Below are 24679 nucleotides of genomic sequence, written 5' to 3'. Positions count from 1 at the left end.
AACGTGATTTTAAAAGGCCAGGATGAAGCCTGAAAGAAGTCCTGGTGATCTGTATTTTTTTGTATCATTTAAAATATACTTGACTGCGAACAAAACCACTGACATCTGCAAAATCTGCATATTCAGCTGGACCTGTATTTGGTGCTACTTTTAGTCTGCTGTCAATACAAGTGAGATTTGATGATTTACATGTCTGGCCTCTATAGGTTCCTGTGCTAATATCCTGGCTCAAAACACACACACTTTACAAAAACAGCAGCACAACGCGCAGCAAGGAGAAAGAAAAACCTTCAATAGCAATGATCTGTAATATTTACCTATAGTGACCCCTGAATGACTGGCTCGCTGATACAGAGGCTGCTCGCACACCTCAGGGCAGAAGCCGATGTTTTTGTTGCTCCTGATGCAGAACAGATGAAAATGACTTTTTTAGACATTTTCAGTTGCTACCGAAGATTTAAACACGCTGCATTTAGTAGCTATGTGGTCAGTCAAAATATTTAAACACTAATATGTCTTTAAAACACACATGGAGAATTGTTTGTGCGTATGTGTGGCTGCTTCACAGGAATCTATATACATTAATCAAGCAGCAGAATATACACAGCTTCAGTGTGAAAGAACCACTGTGAGGTCAAACACTCTGTTTGAAGAGAGGGTGGGGTGTCACTCCACAATGTAAACTCCACAAAGAGAACAGCTATTAGCGGCATCTCTGATTAGCTGATGAACAAAAGCAATCAAGGCTGCTGTGGTCTCTTACAGAATATACATCAACGTCATTTGATCGAGGTTTGGTGGTGACTGGCGAGCTCATTAAGAGTTCTGTTTATAATAAGATGAGAAGGCCACATGTGATTTCAAGAGACTCTTAGTCATCCAGCAGATCATGAAATGATCATAAAAGCTGCTGAGTTGTCTCTCTGATATGATGATGAGAGCAAAGGCGTCCTTTTAGCATGCAGTGGCTTTATGAGATATCTGCGTTTTATAGATTATTTTATACTATCAGAAAAGGATTATAATTTGGGGTTAAATTTGGGATTTGGCGCCACCATGAGGGCATATTAGGTATGAACTAAAAGATAAACTCAAGGCTTAGCTTTTTAGAAAGACTTGTGATTGATTTTATTTCTTTTTTTTACCATAATAGTTTTTATAACTAATTTAATTTACTGATTTTTCTATTTATTCATTTATTTGCACATTTTAGTCGATTGAGTGTTTCGATTTTACTTCTTTTTTTATATTTTCTTGTTCTGTTTTTATGAATTTTTGACTTCTATTGTGTTCTTTAGCCATCTATCATTTTTATTTCTACATATTAAATTACTCAGTGTTATCTGGCATTTCCATTCTACATACATTATTTATGATTTCATCTCTTCAGTTCCATAATCTTTGTGTTTTTGAGTTCCTTAAATCATGATGTTGGGGTTGGGAGTTAGTGTTTGTCTTGCTTTGTTGCATTTTTTTCCTTCCATCTGAAAAGCACTTTGTACTACATTTCATTTGTATGAAAAGTGCTAAATTAATAGAGTCTGATTGACTGATTTCAGTATTTAGAGTGTGCGTTGAAGAAGTGACTGGGCAAAGTAAACGAAATGTGTGCTCCACTTATAACAGAGCTCCTCTCATGAGTTAAACATGTGAAAAACAATGATTTCTAATTTGTTATGTTCAGTCTTGGTGGGAAAAGTGTCTGCACGAGACTTTTCCTAAATTTATGTGAGCCTTTACATGAGTCAACAGGTGAGTCTGCACGCTAGTGACTGAGTTACGGATAACATCCCTGATTCCAGTAAAGAGTCGCTTTATGGCCAAACTCACACTTAATGTGGTCGCTGACTAACTTGGACATCAAAAACTTTCTCCGTCACTTTCTACAACTGACATTGAACAGAAAAATGTGTGCTTACCTCCTCTGTGTTTCACTCTGCTAACTCTGCATTTTCCAAAAAAAAAAAAATAATGGGTGGTCACGCACAGCTGGGTGTGTAAGTGTGCTTCCCTACTGTGCAGTGTGATCATTATATCCTTAGTGTTTTCCCACAATTGTTAATTTGTATGTTTGACACAAATGAATACAGTTTCCTGTGATTTCAGGCTTTTGCTCCACATGAGGTGCAGCAAAATCACTCCACTTGAACATGAAAAGCAGTGAAAACTTATGGTCTTTGATTTGAAGCTAATAAGAACTAGCTTTAAATACAAGTCTCTGTTGAAGCCATTCACCTCTACAGCACACATCTTTACGGCTTTGATATTTTGATGAAAAATGTTTTATTAGCATGTCTCCTTTTTCATTGGTTACTATCAGTAAAAGTGGAGAAAAAAGAAGTTGTTTCTGTAATTGTGCATTCTCTGTTTTTGGGGATGAACAGCACACATATAATAAATACAGCGATTCATGTAGGATTTCACTGGTTTTTCCTACAAATAGAAGATTTGTATAGTCATACCATATATTATCCATTATTTATTGCTTCCCCTTCAGATTTTTTTCATTGTTCATCTCATGTGTAAAACACATGGAACTGACATAATTGTAGCATAACCAGAAGAGCCAATAAATCCTCTCAGTTCAATAAATTAGAATTCACTGCACATAAAAAGTGAGTCATTATGACGATTAGAAGAAGTCGATCATAATTGGCCAGTTAGGAGTGGGAGTGTGGCGGCTGCAGCCTGGGTGGACACAAATGTACACACACACATTTGCAGTAGCAGCATCTGTAGCTAATTACGCTGCATGTGATTATATTGTCAACATGTCCACAAGCCATAAAACATTTTTGTTGCTTTTAAGGTGGTATAAGATACAAAAAAGAAGATGACAAGAAATTGCAGAGAACACCACACCATGTTTAAACAGGTAGCAACAGAGACTGGCACCAAGAAACGAAGAGAAAAAACAAAACCATACACCCACAGCTGGAAAACTCGTCCTGTATTCAAGCACACTTACATTAGTAAAATGTTCCCATATGACATTTCACACCCCCTTCCAAAAGCTACCGCAAGAGTTTCTCTTGGCTCCACTCTTCTTTCAACTTCCCATCTATTCATTAATAAAACGCTCCCTCTTTCCCTCGCTTTCACCTCACACCTCCTTCTTCAAGACTCTGCTTGACAACAGAAGCTGTTTGAAACTCCTCAGCCCGTCAGCGATGGCATCCATTAATAGTCTACATGTAGTATAAATTCATATCGCCGAGCACATGCTGCATGTGTCTGTGTGAGGCTCAGACACTTGCTTTGTTTCTGTCATCAAACTGTCACCAAGAGGCTGAATCATAAAGTAATGATCTCCAGGCCCATGTGAGGGAACTGAGTGGGTTTGAACCATAACATCCAAAAAGTATTAATGCACTCATGGGCACACACAGCTGCAGCACTTTGTCTGCGCTTTGCTGGTTTTATCCTTCATCTCCTGTGAAACTATTTTAATGCACCATTCTCTGGGATGGCATCCATACTGTGACTAAGACTTAGGCATGTCTGTACACTGGCTATTATCAGCTATTACCTTCCTTTCATTCAAACATAACAGATTTGCTTTAATTCCTCATGACAGCCGGATAACCTGGCAGAAAAGTGAAAAAGTAAACTGAATTTTATGAAAAAAAATTGCATGTAACACACTCTGTTCTTCCTGTTCAAAAAAATAACATTAAGTCATTGAGTCTGTTTGTTTCTGTGTGTGCAGTAACAATGGAAACCATCATTAAGGTCACATCATTATGAGTAGGCTGACCACATTGAAGGAAAAAAACAAAAGACAGTGGTGGCCCAGGAAATTTTTCCTCTTCAGGAAATCATGTACAAAAATATATCCACAGAGGGCAGTGTTGTGGCTTTATTGCATTTCAGCTGCCTGAAGTTTGGAAGTGGTGAAAATAGATAAGGGAAAGTACCACAGAAGGGCCTAAAATGATAGTTTGACACCACAAAAACTCACTAAAAGCATTGAGAATCAAGTAGAAGAGAGTATATTTTGTACATGCATTTCTTATGAGAGTCTCAGGTTTCTTTTTGTTTCACTGAAGTTTCACATGTTTAATGATGATCAACATCATGAAGTAATATTAAACTAATAATATCCAACCCATGCTAGAGTGTTTGCAAGACATTCCTTTTCATACCCCCAACTACACTGGCTTCCTCATTGTTTCAAGCTAATGTATGTTAATGATGTACTGACTGTTTAAGGTGTGATGTGATGTTTACGTGCTTGTTTCCATACAACAGGCTTTCTCTTTTTTGTGCAGTTAATTTTCCTTTGTATGTGAGGTGGAGACAGTGTGGTTCTTCCCTGTTACAACTTCCACTGTAGCTTTTTCCTTAAATTAGCAACAGTGACTGAAGGCTTTGGAACAATTCAAACATACTTTTTGTAGTCAAAACTGTTAAACTGTTAAAACTGAAGATCAAATCAGCCTTTTAACATGGATACAGACAGTACAAAACTCAGCTGTGGCTTCCAGCATGTTGTAGAATTGATTTTAAAGCTCTTTTAATTACTTATAGGGCATTACATGGTTGGACACCACAATATATCCCGAATCTTTTATCTCCATAAAACCCTGTTATCACTCCGAGATCTGAGAACAAATTTGTTCTTTCTGTTTTAGACTTTGGATTGAAGACCAAGGGTGGCAGAACTGGAATAACCTGCTCAAGGAAGTAAGGAAATTTAAGGTCAGTGTATCTAAACTTATAGTATATTTTGTTTGCTTTACCTTCCATTATTTTATCTGAGTCTAGTTGCTGCTCTGGTTATAGATTTTGTCATTTTTAATCTTCTTATGGCTTCTTTTGAGTTTTAAATGCCTTGTTTATGTCAATTTATTTATTTACTTATTTGTGTTTTTATGAAAGAAAAAATATTTTTGTGAAACATTTTGCAGCTTTGCTTTTGTGAGTGCTATACATAGATATTATTATTATTATTATCATTATTACTATTATTATTATTATTGTTGTTGTTGTTATGTTACCTCTGTGACTAAAATGATTTGCATATATACATTTGAATTGTGTTCATGTCTTACAGACAAGGAAATTTGGCATAATGCTTAAGCCACCCCCAAAAGATGGTTATATCATCCTATTTTTCAGCACACACAATGTCAGATTAGCTGGATGCTATTCAGTGTTTGGGTCCAGAGATTTCTCAGAAAAAACATAAAACAATGTCTTTTATTCACGTCGAATTTCTATCTCATGCAGTAATCTAGGAAGCTTGCTCCACAAAACCAGTTTAGGTTCAGTCAGTGCTAAGGTGCTGCACAGGTCATAGGGTCCCAATCATATGATCGAGGCGAATTTACAATTGCAGCCGCTGGGGGCAGGGTTCCTAGGATGAAAAGAGTTTGCATTCCAGTTTTGTATTCACAGAGGACATAAGCTCCGGTATTTCTTGGAGCACAGATGGAAGACAAGGTAAAACAAACACTTCCACAAGTTAATGATCAGCAGCCAACAGAAAACCTACACACCACCACCTGCAAGATGCTGCCAAAGATATGTGGTAGCCGACACGACATGAAAACTAAGAGCTCTCACTTCATCTGAATTTCTACTCAATTCTTACGTGTGATATCTTCGCAGCACTTTTGCTCACTTTGAAACAAATAAATGTATCCGGCATACTCATTAGTAATTTCTTAAAATATGTGTGAAAACTGTTAGATAATGTTAATAACATTTTTAACTTTCATTTGAAACTATTTTGTGGATTAATTATTTGACGTACTTGGGAAAAGGTTGTTAGGGCAAGTATGCTTGATTGTTTATCTCAGTTAACTAGTCATATCATAAGTATGTCTAGTGCTTTACGTTAAGAAATCTATGTAAAATACTAAAAAGCGGTTAGTGACGGTTAACGGCAGTGGACGAGTGAGTCATCTCTCATAATTACACGATCTCTGTGCCGGAGCACGTCTGCAAAATGAATTCCACGGTGGCGTCAGTTCCGTAAAGCGTTCCTGCTGGCTTCATTAAACAGAAGATACGGGATTATTTACGAAGAGTCCGAAGACCAGCGCAGCTAAAACAAGATTTTACCCAGCAATGTCACTGAAATATCCCTAAACAAGAGCACGGCATTGTTTCTGAAGGGCAGCTTTTTCCTCGGACTGACGGAAGAGCCAGCAGCCTCCTGTAAGCCGCGCATGAACTGGGATGCACTGCTGTTAGCCTGTTATTAGCTTTCGCATTAGCTTCCCGAACAGCTCCTTTTTTACGACGGGACCAAGCACACCGTAAGTCAAACCCCTTGCAAATGATGCAATATTGTGTATTAATTCTGTTCTTAAAATTTAACATTCCTACAGCGGTTAACCAGCCCGCTTTACCCATTGATATCAGTGATTTGTTTACTGTTATAACCAGCTTCTTTCCAACAGCTGCATGTCTCAACTGGAAACAGGCCTTTTCTAGAGAGCAAATTCTCAACCAACCTTAATTACTGATCTTGTGATTTGTACATACTCATCAAATAGCGACTGTAATCTGTTAGTTTTGAGGTTTGAATAAAGCCCCCACTGTGTTGGACAGAGCCCACTGGAGGCCTGCGTGTAGTGCTGCCTGCCTCAGTGAGATAACTGTACACCTGCGCCGGTGCACCTGTCAGGACTCCCAGTAGCTTATAGCATAGTGTGAGGAGATTTGAAAACGTGCAGTCTGGTCTCCACTCTTTGCCTTGTATTTATAGTACTTTGATGAGAAATTAAATGCAAGGCATTCATTGTGATTCTTTTTAAAGCAATTCATTTTAAGTGATCTATTAACTCAGTTTGTGTAGCCTTTGTCAAGAATAATAAGAGTAATAAAGTTCCTTGCCTCTGATTGAGCACACAGAGTGCTCTTAAATGGGCATTTAATACTGCAAATTAATAATTACACTGCACCCTGTGCCTAGGTCAAGGCTTGGTTGATTTATTAATGAAAATCTTATGTCGGATTTAGTAGTTAATGTGGTCTACATGTGCAGAAAAATCTTTACAATTCTCTGTCTCTCTCTTTTTTTTTTTTTGCATTTCAGAAACAGGATGAAAGTTTCAGAAATTAAAGACTGTTATAGATAAATCTCTAGCTTCCTGATATCATCTAGTCCAGATCTGACCCATCTAGAAATACTGGTTTTTGATCTTGGCTTAGTCTGATGTGATATTTAGGGTGTTAAATCATCAAGCTACCTTTCCTGATCTTTATTCACCACTTCCAAACCTCAGAAATATCCCTTTTGTGGTCTTTTATTACAAACAGAATCAAGGTTTCTCAAATTATGATTGTTAATCTTTAGACCGTGAGAGAGAAGGAAAACATAAAAAAAATAGGAAAATGTAGTACAGATTTGACTTCTCTAAGTGCAGTCATTTTAAATCTGACACTGTCCAAATTTGAAGGTGGATTTTATACAACATTAAGGGTTTATCTAAAATATGTAGCATTGTTTTACATAATTAAAATATTGACAAACATAATTCTGAGTTAAATTTTCCGTAATTTTTCCTTTGCTGAATCAAAAGCTTCTTTTCTGCGTCGTATGAAAACCTTTGGGCTCTTAAAAAATGACCTCACTCAGTATAATTTAGCTGTTTAGGTATTAAGTAGTTAAGTCATTTTAAATTTGCAGAATTACTGTGTCATGTAAATGGTGCTCTGGGCTAAATCTCCTTGGATTATTATGACTAATTAGTATGAGTAAGGCGTTTCAACTTTTCATCCTAAAGTTCAGACTCGCACAGTAAACTGTCTTTATTGTTTGGGCTACTGTTGGGCAAGAGAGGCGCAAATAAAGTCAACAGATGTGTCATGCCTCAGGAAATGGGCTGTTCCTGGCCAAGTGTGCATTTATAATGGAAAAAAAGCTTCTTACTGTGGGTGAGGTCAGAGCAAATGTAAACAAGCAGAAGTTGTACCTGCCTTCAAACAACATAAGTGATACCGCACGTAACCCGCCTGCTGTGTAGCTACTTGGTATAGTACAGTTAGTCAGATTTTTGTCTTGGTTTACTAAAAATTACACATGTTTACCAATCATTTTCTTTATCATAAGTCATCCATTAACCCAGAATATTCCTAAGCACACCGTCACACGTTTGTATAAAGCTGATAATGCCTTTAATGACCCACTTATCAAAGGAAAAAGTACATCACTACTTTATCACAAATGCATTTACTTGTTGTATCAGCCAGACTCTCTACAACTCATTATGGCTTCCCACAAGTAAGGGAGTGAACTGGTCCTTTAATAAGGGCCATAATTTAACTTTAACTTGCATATAAAAAGCAGATTAGGGGCCACAGACCATTAATCAAATTCATCTTTCTGTTTTCACTCACATAGCCGTGCATTCATGCTGCATTTTCAGTTACAACTGATTGTTGTCCATCTGGAACTGTTTCATTAAACTTACACTACTCAAAACTATTGCTTAAATGATGAAAAAAAGCAACAAAATACCCCAAATAATCCATGATTATTCACTGACTGTATTCTTGGCTTTTGTGTGTCCTTCATTGCACAGAGCTACTGGAGTTTATCCAGGTGTGACTATGACCTGTTTAATTGACATCCTGCTCTGCATTGATAACCACGATAAGCATATTCCACATGTGTTAGGCATTCAGGTTAGTCTTAGTTCTGCACCATCATCTGAGGCCTTGTCAAGTGCACACACAATCACACACACACACACACACACACACACACACACACACACACACACACACACACACACACACACACACACACACACACACACGGTGCACCCAAACCCCTCATTAGTGTTTATAGGAGGGAATTCATTAAGCTGAGAATTCATTATTCCTGTCCAAGTCAAAAATAGGTGCTGTGTTACTGCTTGACCAACAGTTTTTGCGAATGTTACTCTGCCTCTTTGTGTGTGCTTGAATGTGTAATGTGTTAGAGGCCAAACCAGTCTGACCTGTCAGAGGTTTGCTGTCTCTCCATGGTTGGGGTTTCTAGGGAGTGGGCGCCGGTAACACAGAGCCCTGTCACTGAGCTCGAGAGTGGAGTGGGCACTTGAGCAAGACAGCCCATTGTAGTGGCGGCTCCTGTGTGCAGGGCTTTCATAGGTGTGTTGTTTTTATCCTGAGCGGCAGCCTTGCTCTTTGAAAACCACCTCCTCGCTTGTTTGTGATAATTATATTCCCATCCGCCTAATGATTTAGCTGTTTTGACTACGCTCTTTGGTCTCTCCCCTTCAAAGCAGCATTTAGGCCTCATTGTTTTTCCATCTCTGCCTTTTCCACTGTATTTACACACAGCAGTTTGCAGTTTCCACAGTTTGTCTCTGTCCTTTTTTTTTTCTTTGGTCTTACAGACAGAGTGCATTATGACAGACAGCATTATGAGTAAAGCTGCCACAATGGAGATTCCTATCAACAGTAATGGCGACACAGGGACGCTACCAGAAGACGACAGCCTTGAGCAGGTGGGTCACAGCTGCTGTATCAGTTGACCGTCTACTGTGTGTAGCATTTTGAGACCACCTCGGGTAGTTGTTGTTTTACCTATTTAAAGATGTAACACGAGGAACAAATGTGCCGACTGTTCGTGCTTACCTACTTGCAACGTGAAGCCAGCTAAACATAATTTGCATTCACAAAACCACAGTGCAGCAAACAGAGGAGAGTACACAGGATACAGAGCTGTGTATTTTGGACTCTTTTACTTGTTTGTAACTTCTTCATTTTTTTTAATAGCAGTGAAAGCTCTTAATGAATCCTTTGCTAGACATTAGTTGATGTTAGTATTGTATTAAAACTTTGATGCAGAAGTGATGTGAATTTACAGTCTAGAAAAAAATGTGTATCGTTAGTTTTGTTTAGCTTTAAAATAAATGTTGGTTTCAGGAATTTGTTCAATTGGAGCGTAAGTGTGTGACTGCATTTTTTAAATGAAATTATAGTGACTTTCATATCTTTAATCAGGCACAGAGATTTTTTTGTATCTTAGTTTTTCTCCAAAGGATAATTATCGCTTTGATTTTGATGCATTCAGCCCTACAGTACTATCCTTCAGGTTTATACCATTCACATTAGAGCTCAAACCTGTATACTTCTACTAGCTGGAGTATTACTATTGGTTTGATCACATGGCATTGTTGTAAAGTTTTACATTGTGACAAAAAAAGTACTTTCACTTGTTTGAAGTTGAAATTAATGTTGCTGGTGTCATTCTAAGCTACACAAGTGTGTGTGTGTTCCTTCACACTGTTGTTCACCCCAAAGAGCTCCCCCTGGCTAATTTGTACAGTACAGTTTAGGAGCCATTTTTCTTATGCTACATCCACACTCATTTTTTTTCCCTTTTAAATGCATAACTCTGCTATGTTTACGCTTTTTGACCAGCAGTAGGACCCCGAAAACAGAGACTTTTTTAGATGATGCTGAACCTGTTTGGGTTTGAAAACTGTTTCTGCTGTAGTTCGGACATCCAGAAGTTCAGAGATTCTTTACAAAGTGATGTCACAGACACTCATGCCCAATTTTATCACTGTCCCTGATTCATCACACTCTTATTATTTCACATTTGACATCAGCCTTGGTCTACCAGTGGTTAATTTATCATGGAAAGCAAATTTGATGTATTACTTCCCTTGTTTTCTCTGCTGGCAGCTCTTGTGCCATTAAGGACATCTCTGGTTTTACTTTTTCACCATTGCTGTCCTTTCTCATTAGTGTTTTGTACAACTAAGAAACAAACCCATTGCTTCATGTTTACACTGACACCTCCATGCCTAGTATACATCACTGTCCGTGTGATAAAGGTTTTCAGGTGCGCACAGAAATTATTTCTAAATATATGAAAACAATTGTCGAGACAAAGAATATTTTTGCACCAAACAAAACGTGTATTTTGTGGGTATAGCGTTAGTTAATGCAGTTGTCATGCCTGATCACTGACTGTATAAATTAGAGATATCGGCAGTAAGTCTCAAAGATTGGGATCAGGGCTGACCATGGCATTTTTTTTAGCTGATCTGTATTGGCAAGAACCTAAACCTGATCATTGGTTTACATCTACTATGACACAGTTGTCATAATGGGAGAACAAAGTTTGTAGCCGGAAGCAGGACACCAGGGATGCATTTTGAAGATATTTCCCCTCATAATCTGCAGCATTATTAACCAACACATTAATTGACGACAAACTCAGGCAGTCGGGCAAAAAGATGTTTACTGGGACGTCCCTAGTATTAAAAACCCAAGCCAACTGCTGTTTGAGTGTTTTTTTCTCACTTTTTCTTACTATGCAGTATATATACAATATTCAGCTGCTCATTGCCAAATAGTCATTCAGAAGCAGTGTTCCAGATCTCACTGCGTAAAGTTAAATATTCTTCGCTGCCTGTATTATTGTATTGTGTTTTGCTCGTGATACAATCCTTGCGTTCCTTAGCTTGCTTAGCTACAACTGCGGGAAGCCACTCTACTGGGAAATCAGGTGTTGCTGTCCATCTGTCTCCTCAGGAACCAGTTTATCCCATTAGCACCCCCCCTCCCCCTAAACAAGTATCAGCCGTCTTCTATAGGGTAACAGACACTGGTGCATTTGGTTAAGCTGAGCACTAGATTTTGAACTAAAATGCCAGATTCACAGATTTTCCTGTACTTTAATTCCTATCGTTGTTGATATGTTTGATTCAGTTAGAATGAAATGACTGAACATTCAGGTGTAATGTGGAACAGGTCGTTCCATTCTCCTGCATCTTACGCCACACCTCGTTGGACAAACAGATGAAAGATCCTGGAGGAAGCACTGGTAGTCTATTGAGTTATTTGCTCACCAAACTCTGTGTGTGTGTGTGTGTGTGTGTGTGTGTGTGTGTGTGTGTGTGTGTGTGTGTGTGTGTGTGTGTGTGTGTGTGTGTGTGTGTGTGTGTGTGTGTGTGTGTGTGTGTGTGTGTGTGTGTGTGTGTGTGTGTGTGTGTGTGTGTGTGTGTGTGTCTCTGTGTGTGTGTGTCTCTGTGTGTGTGTGTCTCTGTGTGTGTGTGTGTGTGTGTGTGTGTGTGTCTCTGTGTGTGTGTGTCTCTGTGTGTGTGTGTGTGTCTCTGTGTGTGTCTCTGTGTGTGTGTGTGTGTCTGTGTGTGTGTGTGTGTGTCTCTGTGTGTGTGTGTGTGTGTGTCTCTGTGTGTGTGTGTCTCTGTGTGTGTGTGTGTGTGTGTGTGTGTGTGTCTCTGTGTGTGTTCGAGTAGTTAAAGAATACCCTTCCATCTCAGCAAGCCTGCTCAGTGGATCAGCCATTTGGCGTGGCTACATCAGTTTAATGTGTTTATGTATGAGAAGTGTTCAGCTGCAATGTTTAGTTCTGGATATTAACCAGTTGTCATAGCAACTCTGCAATTAATCTGAAACTGGCGGCGCTTTGTCCTTGGGTGAAAGCCCTCTGAAATCCGATTGATATCTGCTGTGCGGCACTTGATTTAAAGCCGTAGCAGTCAGTGCTGCTCGTGCACGTAGAGATGAAGATTGGCAGGTGAAGGAAAAGCAGAAGTCTGCTTTCAGATCTCGTAGCATTAGGCTCGAGTCAGAACACGGATGGTGACTGACAGCTTCACAGTGAAAGAGACAGGATTGACTGCCACCAGCATCCTGGCAAAAGCATCAGATGCATCACGGTGGCTCACTGGTGTCTCTACTCAGACAACAACGTTAGAAGATGTTAAAGAGGAACTTTGGTTTTTTTCAACCTGGGGTCTGTTTCCATATGTAATTTCATACATGTGAGTGATGGAGAAATGAATTTTCGACATAGCTCCAGTATTTAGCCAGGCAGGCAGCTTAGCAGCTCAGCTAGCAGCTCAGCTAGCGAAAAGTATGGGGCAGCTGGCCCCCCCCTCGTCAAAGTCTGCCCTAACGTGCTCGCGCCATTTCGGAATGAGATTTGCGTTCTAGCGTCCTGAGATTTGGATACAGACCACAACAAAGAGCGATTGGCAGGTAATGTGGAGGTTTTCGTTCACTTCTCATCTCTAGTATGTTGTGGGACACTCGCTGAGACTATCTGAGCCGGTCAGTGTGGGGCAAAAGCACGTTAGGGCGGACTTTGACGCGGGGGGGGCCAACTGCCCCATACTTTTCGCTAGCCGAGCTGCTAGCTGAGCTGCTAAGCTGCCTGCCTGGCTAAATACTGGAGCTATGTCGAAAATTCATTTCTCCATCACTCACATGTATGAAATTACATATGGAAACAGACCCCAGGTTGAAAAAAACCGAATTTCCCCTTTAATACTGCGTATACACAATTTCTCAGAGGTGATTACTTGCTCTAATAGATATCTAAACATAAAATATACTCTACATTCCAGGCGATTTGTGAAATTTTACAACAGAGCCTCTGTTTTCTGTCCTGTATGTGTTGGACTATTGCATGACTTGCTGTCATCTCCTTCATCTCAGGGAACAGACACTGTGTATACAAAGTGTCCAGGGAGGGTTCAGCGTCTGCGTCAGCTTTCTCCCACATTGAACAGATGCCACAACATGAGGCAGATCTCTAAAGTAAAGCGATACACTGACTCGCTGAAGGAGGAAATGTCGTCGAAACAGATGAGCCCTTTTTATTCCAAATGTTTTTCGGCCATTGGTTCAGTGCCTCATTATATAAAATATCCATCTTTAAAATAAGTTTCATGTTGAAAATGATCATGAAAATTGGCACTTTTGCTGTCATTAATTCATTTTTTACTCCTGACCTAGAAGAGAGGATGTTCTTCTCTCGGAGTCACGGTGTGCTACGTGGAGTCTGGGCTCTGATATGTGGATATTTGTATGCATGTTTGTGCGTGTACTCAGTTTCCTCTTGATTTTATTCCCCTTTATGTTGATGCCACTTTTCTGTCTTGTGATAAATATCATGATTTGTTCAGTGTTGTATTAGAATCTGTATTTCTTTATCCAGACAGTGACTGAACAATCACATGGCCAATCTGTGGCAACATATGGGAGCTGGACTAGATGATCCACTTAAGATTGTAACATTTCCTGCCCAAATGATGAACCCTGACCTGCTGTGATATCCGTCATCACTGCTCTCCATCCTGCATCACTGCTGTCTGTGGACGTTTACGATGATTTTTTTCCCCTGGTATTTCTTTTACGTCGTTCTATTGTGTTTCATGATTTCAGTCATGGATTTTTTCTTTTTGTCTCCTTTCCTTTTCTGTTTGTTTCTTTTTCTGTTGTTGTTCTTGTTGTGTTTGTCAATCCCCCCCCCCCCCCCCTTCCCCTCCTCCGTCTCTGTGCAGGCTGCAAAACTGCAGTGGAGCTTAGATGAGAAGGTAGGGAGCTCCAGAGGCACCAGGGTGAGCAGGCCATTTGTGCATTTGCGTGTGTGGTGTTGGTGTGCAGCGCTGCTCAGTGGTTTGACTTTGAGGGGCATTAAATTGCCTCGCATCGCTACGTTGGCTTGTCCCACAAAATGCCAGATATTTCATTGTTATGGCAAACCACTGTGCAGCTTTAATTGTGCAGCCTGTTAACCTTCCTCCTACTAACTGTAGCTAGAAGGAGCCTCTCAAACGTGACATGTTTTGAGAGACATCCCTCAATTTGAGTTGGACTTGACTTAACAAATAGCTTCACACTCACACTTAGAACATAACAGTTCGATTCCATTTCGTTATTAGATTCGGCTAGTGTGTGTTTTCTTGAGTCAACTCAAGTAGTCTAGATTCTGTGTTTGTGTGTGTGTGTGTGCCCTTTGGTGATGGGTGGGTGTGATTCTTTAATCCTTTAGCTGGTGTTGGTTGACAAAAGGATGACATACTAATTATCATCATTTCATGCTAATGCTGTAGTTTTGATGTGAATTTGCTTCACTTCTGTTTTAATGTGTCAGTTGATGGTTCAGTTAACTAAATAGGAATGTAGTTGTGTTCTGGCAAAAAAGAAAAGTCCAAGAGAGGCTTCACTATTTATTTAGGTTTGTATCAACAACTAGATGACGCCCTGGAGCTGAAACTCGATACATTTGACCTGTGACAGCACAAACCACGGCAGTTGTATTTTTACTTCCTTTTAGTAGAACTAAACATACTGTTTGTGTTTGTTTACAGAAAGGAAATGGCTACTTCCATGCCAGAGCATTTTTCAGTTGTAGATTTCTTATTGCATACATCATACAGTCTCACGCTGAGATTTCAGAAAGTGTCCTGTGTCTCACTGTGTACCCACTTCAGTTACCGCTGCAGTGTTTGTAGCAATTAAACTAAGAGGCTTGCTCACAGGCATGATTAAAATTAAACCTGTTTGTTGTAGGTAATAAGGTTCTCATATTGTTTGTGTAAGGAAGAAGTCTGTTCAAACCAGTTTTTCCTTTCTCATAGTCCTTTTTGTTTTTCTTTACTAGCTGACACTTGAGTAGGAAGGAAAACAATGAGTTAAATTAAGGAAAACACACAAGAGGGATCGCGTGGTTCATTGCACGGCCCCCCTTGTGACCCAAAGCTTCAACGAAGCCTGTGATGGTGATTATTTTGGATGGAAAAATGGTTTATTTGGGCGTTTCCTGCTGCATAGATCATTGAAGTCACTGCCCGGGTTAGACTCCAAGTCTGTCACAGCTGTGTATAGACGTCCTCTTACGTACGTTCAACAGCATCTTGGCAGGCGATATGGCTCAGTTGGGTTAATTATTAACAGGCACTTTAGTCATGTGTTTTCTGTCATTCACAAACTTTAGTTTTCCCTGTTGACTTCCTAACCTTGCTAGCATAGTAGTGTTTGACCCATGCTAGTTAGTAGGCTTTTGATCTGCATTGTCCATTGTCTGTATTTAACACTGAAGTCATAATCTCCTGTCTACATATCCCCACCTCAAAACCCCTCTATCCCTCCCATTGTTGTTTTTGTTCTTTTTTTATTATTATTTACCCACGTTGCAGGACCTACAGCAGGTGATGGTGTCGGGTCCCAATCTCAACGAGACTAGCATTGTGTCTGGGGGCTATGGAGGAACAGCAGAGGGTATTATCCCCACCAGCTCAATCAAAGGTAAAGTCTTGCTTCACTTTTTCTCTCTTTCACTCACTCCGTATTCCTCAGACTATATGTTCTTCTTGCAGATATGGCACATAAGAGGAACTACAATAATTTAAAAAAAGTCACATTACCACGTGTCTAATAGGTGGAAAAAAAGAGTTCTTAAAAATACATTTGTACTGACAAATCCTTTTAACAGCTTCATAACTTTTCTTTTTTCATTTTGAAGCTTTATATAAGTATTAGCCAAACAAATTCTTGTCATGTCAGGGTCTAAAAAGGGAAAGCAATGTTTAACTAAACTTGCATTCTTTACAATGGCCAGTAGGGGGAGACTCCTCTAGTTGCACAAAGAGATCTCTTTGTGAGTCCTCCTCATTTGATTTGTTGCATCGGTAAGACTTTTCCTAATGATTCTATGGTCTCAATTGATAGTTTCTAGGTCATATGAATATAGCATGATGTTCACTTACTATATCATGGTCCTATTTTGAGAAAACAAACAAAAAATCAGGGTGTGTTTTTATGTATGTTACCTTGAGATTGACAAGTTCTAGAGTTCTCAGTCAAATCCACTCGTCACTTGCTATATCTGATTTCAAAAGAGCAAGATGATGGCCAAATGTCAAACTCAATTCTTCAAAGCAGTAGTCTACGAACTAATGGGTGAAGTGACAATCACTGTGCCCACCTTGTCTATGATTATTCAGTCATCTACCACTAAATATGGCTAATTACAGCAGCTTGATGTGGATAAATGCACTCACCTTATTTATTTCATAGGACTTTAGTGATGATACAGAGGGCTCCAGCATACAAACACAGGCTTTTACAGCAAAGAATTTAAACCTGGCTCAACTTTTGCTGCTCTACAGAGGCCAAGTCTTTCGTAAACTGCCTTTATGATTGCATCCACGATCCTAAACTGCTCTGCTGTGTTTGGTGTCTGATAATGGTTCCCTCATGGAGATATTACTTAAACAGGCCTTTCCATCGCCACTACGAGGAACGCAAGGCTGTGCTTCAGAAAAATGTCACTACTCACGGATGTAAAATTTAGATATACTACCACTGAAAGAAAAGTTCACGGTCAAATACATCATTGTTTGTAAATGTCAGGAAAGGAGCTGACAACATATCATCAATTATTAGTATTACAGGCCTCCCATGTCTAACAATGGTAATAATTATTCATCATAATGTTTCTTTTTTCCATAATAGTTAATATTTTGAATTTTTACAATAAAGAGAACTATATCTAATGCACTGTATCCAGGGTTTTTTTGCATATTATGTGTGATACTGAGTCACAGTGTCAGAGGAGAGTAACAATACTCTCTTTATTTGATACTAATGTTTCTGCATCTGTGTCCCACTCTCTCTCTCAGGCCCTGCTGTGCGCTACAATCCAAAGTTGAACAAAAGAATTCCAGTTACAGGATTAGGTGGTTTAGACCTAATTGTTAAAATGTTGGAGAGCTTGTTTCCCAAATGTGATGGGATCATTTTGTAACGTTGGATAGGAGATGAGGAACTTCTTTGGTTAACTGCAATAAACATAATGCAATTTTGATTTCTTTAGTTTGTGGTCCTTCTCATATTGAGGATCTCTCATTTTGGAAAGATGCTCTCTACACAGAGTCTTTTTTTAGATGGCTGGGAATCCACTGCGCTTCCTTTTCATCACATTTTCTCTTTTACAGTGGAGAGTAGGGCAGCGGTTAATTCTACCCACTGCGCTCTTTCTTGAATATGTTGTGACTTTTGTCTATCACAGTATTGTCTTCACTGCTTTCTGATTGCTTCCTTGTGCAAACTAAATTTATATTTTTCATGAATTTCCTCACTAAACTGGTTTCTTGTTTACCACAATGTATATTTGTATAAAGATCTTGAAAATAGGTGGAGAAAGTAAGACATTAGATTAGCTTTAGCAGTTTATTTAGTATCACACTGTTAAGCACCGTTGCATTTCAGACTGTCCTCGCCATCATTTTCACTCATTTGTCTGCATTGTTCACTGATTGTCATGCACTAAACGGTCTCTTTTCATCTTTGTACTTGCCTATCTTTGTCCTCCACCTTCTTTTCACAATTCCCTCCTACATGTATGTTTCTTGTCTTTCTTTTCTCCTTTTGTCGTTTCATTTTGCTGTCTTTTCTGCATCTCCCTGCTTTTTCCCACATCTCCCTCCTACATTATTCCATTTTTGGCATGCTTTTTCATCTTCAATAAGTCACATTTATACCTTAAATGTCCAACTATCATTTAAACCCCCATCCTGAACATTTCCAAAATATAACAAAAACATTTTTAAAAAATCTGAATAAACCCCCCTTCCACACCCTACCCTAATTTATACTCACCCAAAATCACTCCTTCATCCACACCCTCCCTCACCCACCACTCATTCACTGTCACAGACCTGCGTATGAAGGCCAGGCAAAGTAGTGTTCCTTCAAGCAATTCTTCCATCTGCCACAAAGCAAGCCAGTCACATGACCACAAAGGTACTGAGGAGGGGGAAAAAAGAGTGAAGCTGACAGTCTCTGCATAGATTTATCAGATTGCCATTTCAGCACTAAAAATAAGCCAATATTTTTATCTTTAGTCACAGCTCAATAAAAGCAATTAGGTTTCTACAGCATTAAGGTTGCTCTTCAATATGTTGTCAGTATTTCTTCCAGTTAAATTCTTTGCTTTTTTCCTGCCATTTATTCACTCCTAAACTTTGTCTTTCCTATGCATGTGTTTCTGTGGTTTAAGGGTTAGAGGTGATGGCAGTAGCTTAGTGGAGAGCAGATAGATTTGGGAAACTATCTTCAGTTTTGTCTTACTTCAGTACTGGACATTTTGAATACATTGTAGTAAACACACATGTTTGTGCTAATCCTTGCTGGAGTTAAATTTTCTGCTCCCTAAAGTGTCGCTCATGTTTATTTCCCATTTTCATGTCTACATTTGGGTCTTATGTTTCAGGTTCCAACATGCACCACAGCAGCAGCAGCTCTTCAATGACGGCAGAAGAAACGACCCGCGGTGTAGCTGTGGAAAAACTAGAAACAATGAGGAAATGGGGCCTCAACACTTACAAGGTATCTCAGGTTCTGTGCTGTTGACTAATGAGTAAACTGTGGCTAGACAATCAATGATAACTAGCTACTTTGGTCATTATTATTTTCTTTGCTGTTTTTCTGACCCAGATAGCCCTTCCCGTGTCCTTACGAAGTATGATGCTGTGACAGGAAAGAAGTGTGTTAATAATGTCTCTTATTGTTTTAGTGCACAAAGCAAATGATCTCCGAGCGTTTTGGACGGGGCTCCCGGACTGTGGACCTGGAGCTGGAGGCTCAAATCGAGGTGTTGAGAGACACTAAAAGGAAATATGAGAATGTGCTGCGATTGGCCAGAGCGCTGACCAACCATTTCTACAACATGGTGCAGACGCAGCATGCGCTGGGTGACACCTTTGCTGACCTCAGTCAGAAATCTCCAGAGCTACGAGTGAGCCTTGGGAATTTATTAGTGAAACATTTCTGTTGCTTTCTTTCAACTGTTACTTCCTTAGTTGGTGAGCTCCAATTTGTTTTGACTTTTAAATCCTGCTCTTTTTTACAGGATGAATTTGGTTACAATGCAGAGACTCAGAAGCTGCTGTGTAAGAACGGGGAGACTTTACTTGGTGCCGTTAACTTCTTTGTGTCCAGCATCAACACATTAGTCAACAAGACCATGGAGGACACTCTGATGACTATCAAGATGTATGAGAATGCAAGGTCAGCAAATGAATTATTCTTATCTGAAAGACTGAACAACAACAGTGTCTGAAATGTAGCAGTGTGACAAAGTGAAAATGACAGCTTGTTGTGACCCTGCAGACACTTAATGCTGGAATTAGCAGCTTTTCTCTGTTTTACAGAGATTTTTAGTAAGTTTTCGCTCATTGTTTAGATGTACAGCCAGAAACTTAAGCGTTCTTGTTTACTCTCACTGTTATCATGGTATTGATTTGGGCTGCATCAGGCAGATGGTTGCAGTGCTGGTGAATATTGTGACACATTTACATATAAGAGCAAATCACCCAAATGTTTACCTTTGGAGATCAAAAAATGAGCTGAAAGTGGGGCAGAATTAGACTTTGTTTATCAGAGGTCAGAAACATGTTTCTTTCTCGCCAGTAGCTAGATGTTTAATTTAGCGGCTGTTTGCTAGCACGTTCACCACACTAACATAAAAGATAATGCTATTCATGTGTTCACAACTTGTTTACACTGCCCCCAAGTGGCCAAAAAGATCACTTACTGCAAGTTTAAAAAAATAGTTGATATTATTTCATATATCCCATGTCCAGTAATCCTCTCAAATAGGTAGACTAAGAATTAAATGTGTTATCGCAATAAGCAGGCAGATAGTGTTTAAGTAGATACATATTATGTCCAAACTGTGTGTCTCATAATATCCTCATCCACCAACAGCTTTCAGACATTTGAGTGTCAATGAAATTCTGACAATAACAATCATATATCTGTCTGGATAATTGAATTGTATCATCTTTTTATTAAAGCTCTGTATCCTCTCCCCTTCTTTTGTGTGTGTTTAGACTGGAGTTTGATGCCTATCGGTCAGACCTTGAGGAACTGAGTATGGGTCCAAGGGATGCTGTAACCATGGCCCGTATTGATGCTGCTCAGCAACAGTACCAGGTCCATAAGGAAAAGTATGAACGTCTTCGCTCAGACGTTACCATTAAACTGAAGTTTCTGGAGGAGAATAAGGTTAGTTTGTAGGGCAGGCCTGCATCGTCAGCATCATTTTTCTAAATATCTGCATCTAGGTCGACTTGTGTGTGTGTTTTTTGTGAGATTAACAAGCAAAATTCCTTTGTGTCTGTCTCTCAGGTGAAGGTGATGCACAAGCAGCTCCTCCTCTTCCATAATGCCATCTCGGCGTACTTTGCTGGCAATCAGCAGCAGTTGGAGCAAACACTGAAGCAGTTCAACATAAAGTTGAGGCCCCCAGGGGCCGACAAGCCCTCCTGGTTAGAGGAGCAGTGAGAGGCCCCGCTGAGCCTCCTGCAGCCTCCTTCTCTTCCACCTGTAACCTGTTGAAACCCCCAACTTACAGAGGACCACTACAGAGGGAACACATACCGATTGAATGGGTGGATGACGATATGAGATGAGTGTGTGGCTGGATGATTGGGCAGATGACGGAGGATATGGACTGATGAATTACAGGGTTTTCTTGATGAATGGGCTAAATGCAGCAGGAAACAAAGTGGCCAGTTTCATGAACAGTCAGGGGCTTTTAGTGCCTCTCTTCCCAGCTTCCCTTTTTTCCACTTTAACCTCTCTTTGTGCTCTCTTCCCAGAAAAAACTGTCCACCTTCTCCCTTCTCTTTCCTCTACTTGACTTAACCCCCTCTGTCTCAACACTATTCTGTTGTGTGAGCTTGCGTTAGCCATGTTTATGGTTATAGTTGTACTCCTCAAGTGCTCCCAGTGCTCTGAGTTAAACTTCAACCCCACACCATCTTATGTAGTAACAGAGACTGATGGAAAAAAAATAGGAAAATGGTAAAACCATTAAAACACACTCAGATGTAACTAAACACTACTTCCAGACCTTATCACTCTCCTAGTGTGCCTCCTTATATTTGAACTAATGCATTAAATGAATATGTGGCCTGCGGGAGGGAAGAGAACGACAGAAAACGATGAACAGCAACACATGAAGGGGATTTGTGTGGTACACTGGAAAGGAATGCTCAGACATTTCAAATCAATGTACATTTCAAATTAAGTACTGTTTCACTTTTGAAATAAATATTCTATGATTGTTTGTAGCTTCTAAAAACACAATGTTGTGTTTAGCTTTTGATTCATTTAACATCTCATTTCTTTATTTTCCTACTATTCTGCTTCTGGTCAGCTGTACTGTATGTCCTGTGTTTCAGAGTGAATACTGTTTGGGCAATCTGTGCTGGTGTTTTGGACCGATGCACCACAGTGCTTGGTCTGTAGTTATCCAAAATGTTACCGATGTTTTTTCTTGTAACCTGAAAATTCTTTGTCTTCAACTCATATATGCAACAATCATTGAAGGAACACTGCCACGGCTTCCCAAAGTTACACTGGCTCGGGTCTTTACTAATTGTACTTTATTTACCCAAAGAGAACAGATAGAGATGCTTACTGGATGACGACCCTTGCTATGTTTACGTGGGTTGTTTAGGAAAATTGATTGGTTGTAGGTGGAGTATGTGATTCTAATTTAAAACACTGTTTGTCAAATTCTGTGAATATCTCATGGTTCATTCTGTGTGTGCTGAAAAACATCCAAGAGGCAACAAGGAACGATAAATGCAGTAAAACCTGGAACATGGCAACAATCTAGAAATGCTAAAAAAACCAAACTACCTAAATATCAACAATCTTTCTTCAAAATCACAGTCTCCACCTTCACACTTTCACTGCGTTATCTGCTTTTGTAAAAGTGGGTTTGTCCGTCGGTCAAGATCCAGCAAACATGACGAGAATCCCTTCATTATTAACTATCGTTGGACTGTATCGGAAAAGAATTGATTCGATTTTCTTCGTTTACGTGATGCTTCGAAATGTGTTTGTGTCTTACGTTTGATTTGTCTTTTTAAAGTTAACAACATTGACATCTAGGATCATATCAGTCCTCCTAAAGCAGAAGGTATTTGTCTATGGTTACCTTTCTTCACACTGAAGATTACTGTAGCTGTCTAATATTACTCATTATGTGACCGAAAAGTCTTGTAATGTAGTATTTGGGGAGTATGAAAACATTAATGATTCATCTGTAGTTTAATCTTGAACTGAAACTTAATTTTAGTAGTAAACAATCATCAAATGTTGACAATTAAAAGATCATATTACCCCAAAACACTGACATGGCAGTACATACTTGATGTTTTTTTTTTTAAATGCCTCATTGTATTTGTTCAATGCGAATTTATCTGTTGAAATCAACTGAAAACTGTTCAAGTTCTGATTATGACTGTGCAAATGACGACATACTAAGACAAACATATGTGCCTCAGGCTGAACAAATGTGTAATTGACTCCTAAAATATTCTTCATAGACCGTTATTTAATTTCCTAGTGTTCAACCTCTCCAGTCAGCTGAAGAAAACCCCGCATAGAGAATGTTTACCTGTGCTGCATTTAACTCATGAGAGCCTCCAGCAACAGAATGGAGCGCTCTGTGAATTCTCCATCCGTTAACGGGTTCGTCCTCCAGCTTCTTGTCTCTTCTGTATTTGCATGGCAGGCAGTGATCCAAAGTTTAGGTGGAGATATGTGTGCTTGCACTGACGCTCTCCTCTTGGCCTTCTGTGTGCCAGCTTGCATGGACCGGCGTAATGCCATGCTTATGGTTGCTGGATTAAATTTTGAAACTGGCTGAAGCAGAAACCAAGATGTGGGTTTACTTTTAATGCTGCAGTTTAAAGGACAGTTATGAAAAGAGACGGAGCTGAGTTTAAATGAGATGATGGAATCGACTCTAAAGCTTGTGTGGCTTCTGTTTTCTGAATTTTATCTCTCAATGTGTTGAATATTTGTATTTAGTTCGGCCTGAACTAGTCACTCAATAAGATGTTGGCCTCATGTGGCTAAAATTGCAGTTTCACAGGCCAGCTCTTGGTGCGTTTGACCACCACAAAGCAATATTAATAAAATGTGACTCCTCTTTTCCAAACCTGTCCTTCTGAGATTCCCAACCCTAACACCAAAATGAATGGCAATAGGATTTTTTAAAAATTTTTGTCCGATAGTTGCGAAACCTCCAGTAAGCTGAAAAAAGGGTGAATTTCAAGCTGCCCTTGCAAGCAGTCTTTAAGATTGTCGCCAAGTGAGAACCAAGATTTATAAAATGAGATGTTTTATTTGTGTACAATCACTGTTTTCTAGGCTGAGCTGGTGTATTGTCTGTACGGATGATTGCACATAAGGTGTTTATGACGATCAATGAAGTTGTGTCATGGATTGATGTGATACTCTGCCTTCATTCCTCAGTCAGACCTGAAAAGTCCCACCCGACCCCGAGGGAACAAAATTAAAAATACACATTTTCAAATGCTCTGGCTGTGTTTTGTTCTGTTTGCGCTTCTGTCTCATTTGTATTGCCCTGCAGCCCAGCGTGCTTTGTGTTGCAAGCAGACGGAGACGCCACCATCTGGATTCAGTCAAGTAAAACAGTAATTAAAATCAAACACAGGCTACTCAGAAATAATATTAATCTACCATCATCATCTCAAATTTCTTGCATGTAATTAAATTCCTCAGTTTGATTACAGCAAGAACAAAAACACTACTGAGCAGCTGATGCAGCTATAAAAATGTGACAATTGGGTATTTCCACTTATATTCTAAGTTTATTAAAAACATTTAATATGTAGCTATTTATCTATTATTGTTATTGTTAATATTAGAAGCCATGGCCCATTTTGATCAGTTTTACCCGATTTTTTTTTCTCTTATCTCCCAAAAAGGGCGTTCCTTTACCTGGAAGCTAACTTGAACTTGATTGGTTTATTCACTCTGCACCTGTGCCTGCTGTTTGGGAACCGCTTTGCCTCTGTTAATCTGCAGGAACACGAGGTCACAGCTGAGTGAGGAGTCATTTCAC

The 24679-nt window shown here is 39.5% G+C and overlaps 1 protein-coding gene across 4 annotated transcripts; it reads left to right on the top strand.

The window, feature by feature from the left end:
• Positions 1 to 5920: 5920 nt before the first annotated feature.
• On the top strand, positions 5921 to 24129 carry arfip2b (ADP-ribosylation factor interacting protein 2b). 4 transcript variants are annotated; one of them, XM_051937417.1, is made up of 9 exons: positions 5921 to 6266; positions 9357 to 9467; positions 14286 to 14318; positions 15924 to 16032; positions 19001 to 19116; positions 19304 to 19525; positions 19640 to 19797; positions 20622 to 20796; positions 20920 to 24129. In XM_051937417.1, the coding sequence occupies exons 2-9, from the start codon at positions 9369 to 9371 to the stop codon at positions 21073 to 21075; spliced, it is 1068 nt and encodes a 355-aa protein (XP_051793377.1). In that variant the 5' UTR covers positions 5921 to 6266; positions 9357 to 9368; the 3' UTR covers positions 21076 to 24129. The 4 variants fall into 4 exon arrangements, with proteins under 4 accessions (XP_051793377.1, XP_051793375.1, XP_022065585.1 ...); XM_051937415.1 differs by having other exon boundaries at positions 14286 to 14342; XM_051937416.1 differs by lacking the exon at positions 5921 to 6266 and adding an exon at positions 8096 to 8099 and having other exon boundaries at positions 14286 to 14342.
• The last annotated feature ends 550 nt before the right edge of the window (positions 24130 to 24679 follow it).

This window comes from Acanthochromis polyacanthus, chromosome 17, assembly GCF_021347895.1.
Source record: "Acanthochromis polyacanthus isolate Apoly-LR-REF ecotype Palm Island chromosome 17, KAUST_Apoly_ChrSc, whole genome shotgun sequence".
NCBI classification, from domain to species: domain Eukaryota; kingdom Metazoa; phylum Chordata; class Actinopteri; family Pomacentridae; genus Acanthochromis; species Acanthochromis polyacanthus.
This window is presented reverse-complemented; position numbering and strand designations above follow the sequence as displayed.

Excerpts from the sequence above, each read along its gene's own strand:
- arfip2b (XM_051937415.1), top strand. The coding sequence starts at position 9,369 with ATGACAGACAGCATTATGAGTAAAGCTGCCACAATGGAGATTCCTATC. Across the intron at positions 19,526-19,639 it reads AGAAATCTCCAGAGCTACGA|GATGAATTTGGTTACAATGC; the intron begins GTGAGCCTTGGG and ends TCTTTTTTACAG. Across the intron at positions 19,798-20,621 it reads AAGATGTATGAGAATGCAAG|ACTGGAGTTTGATGCCTATC; the intron begins GTCAGCAAATGA and ends GTGTGTGTTTAG.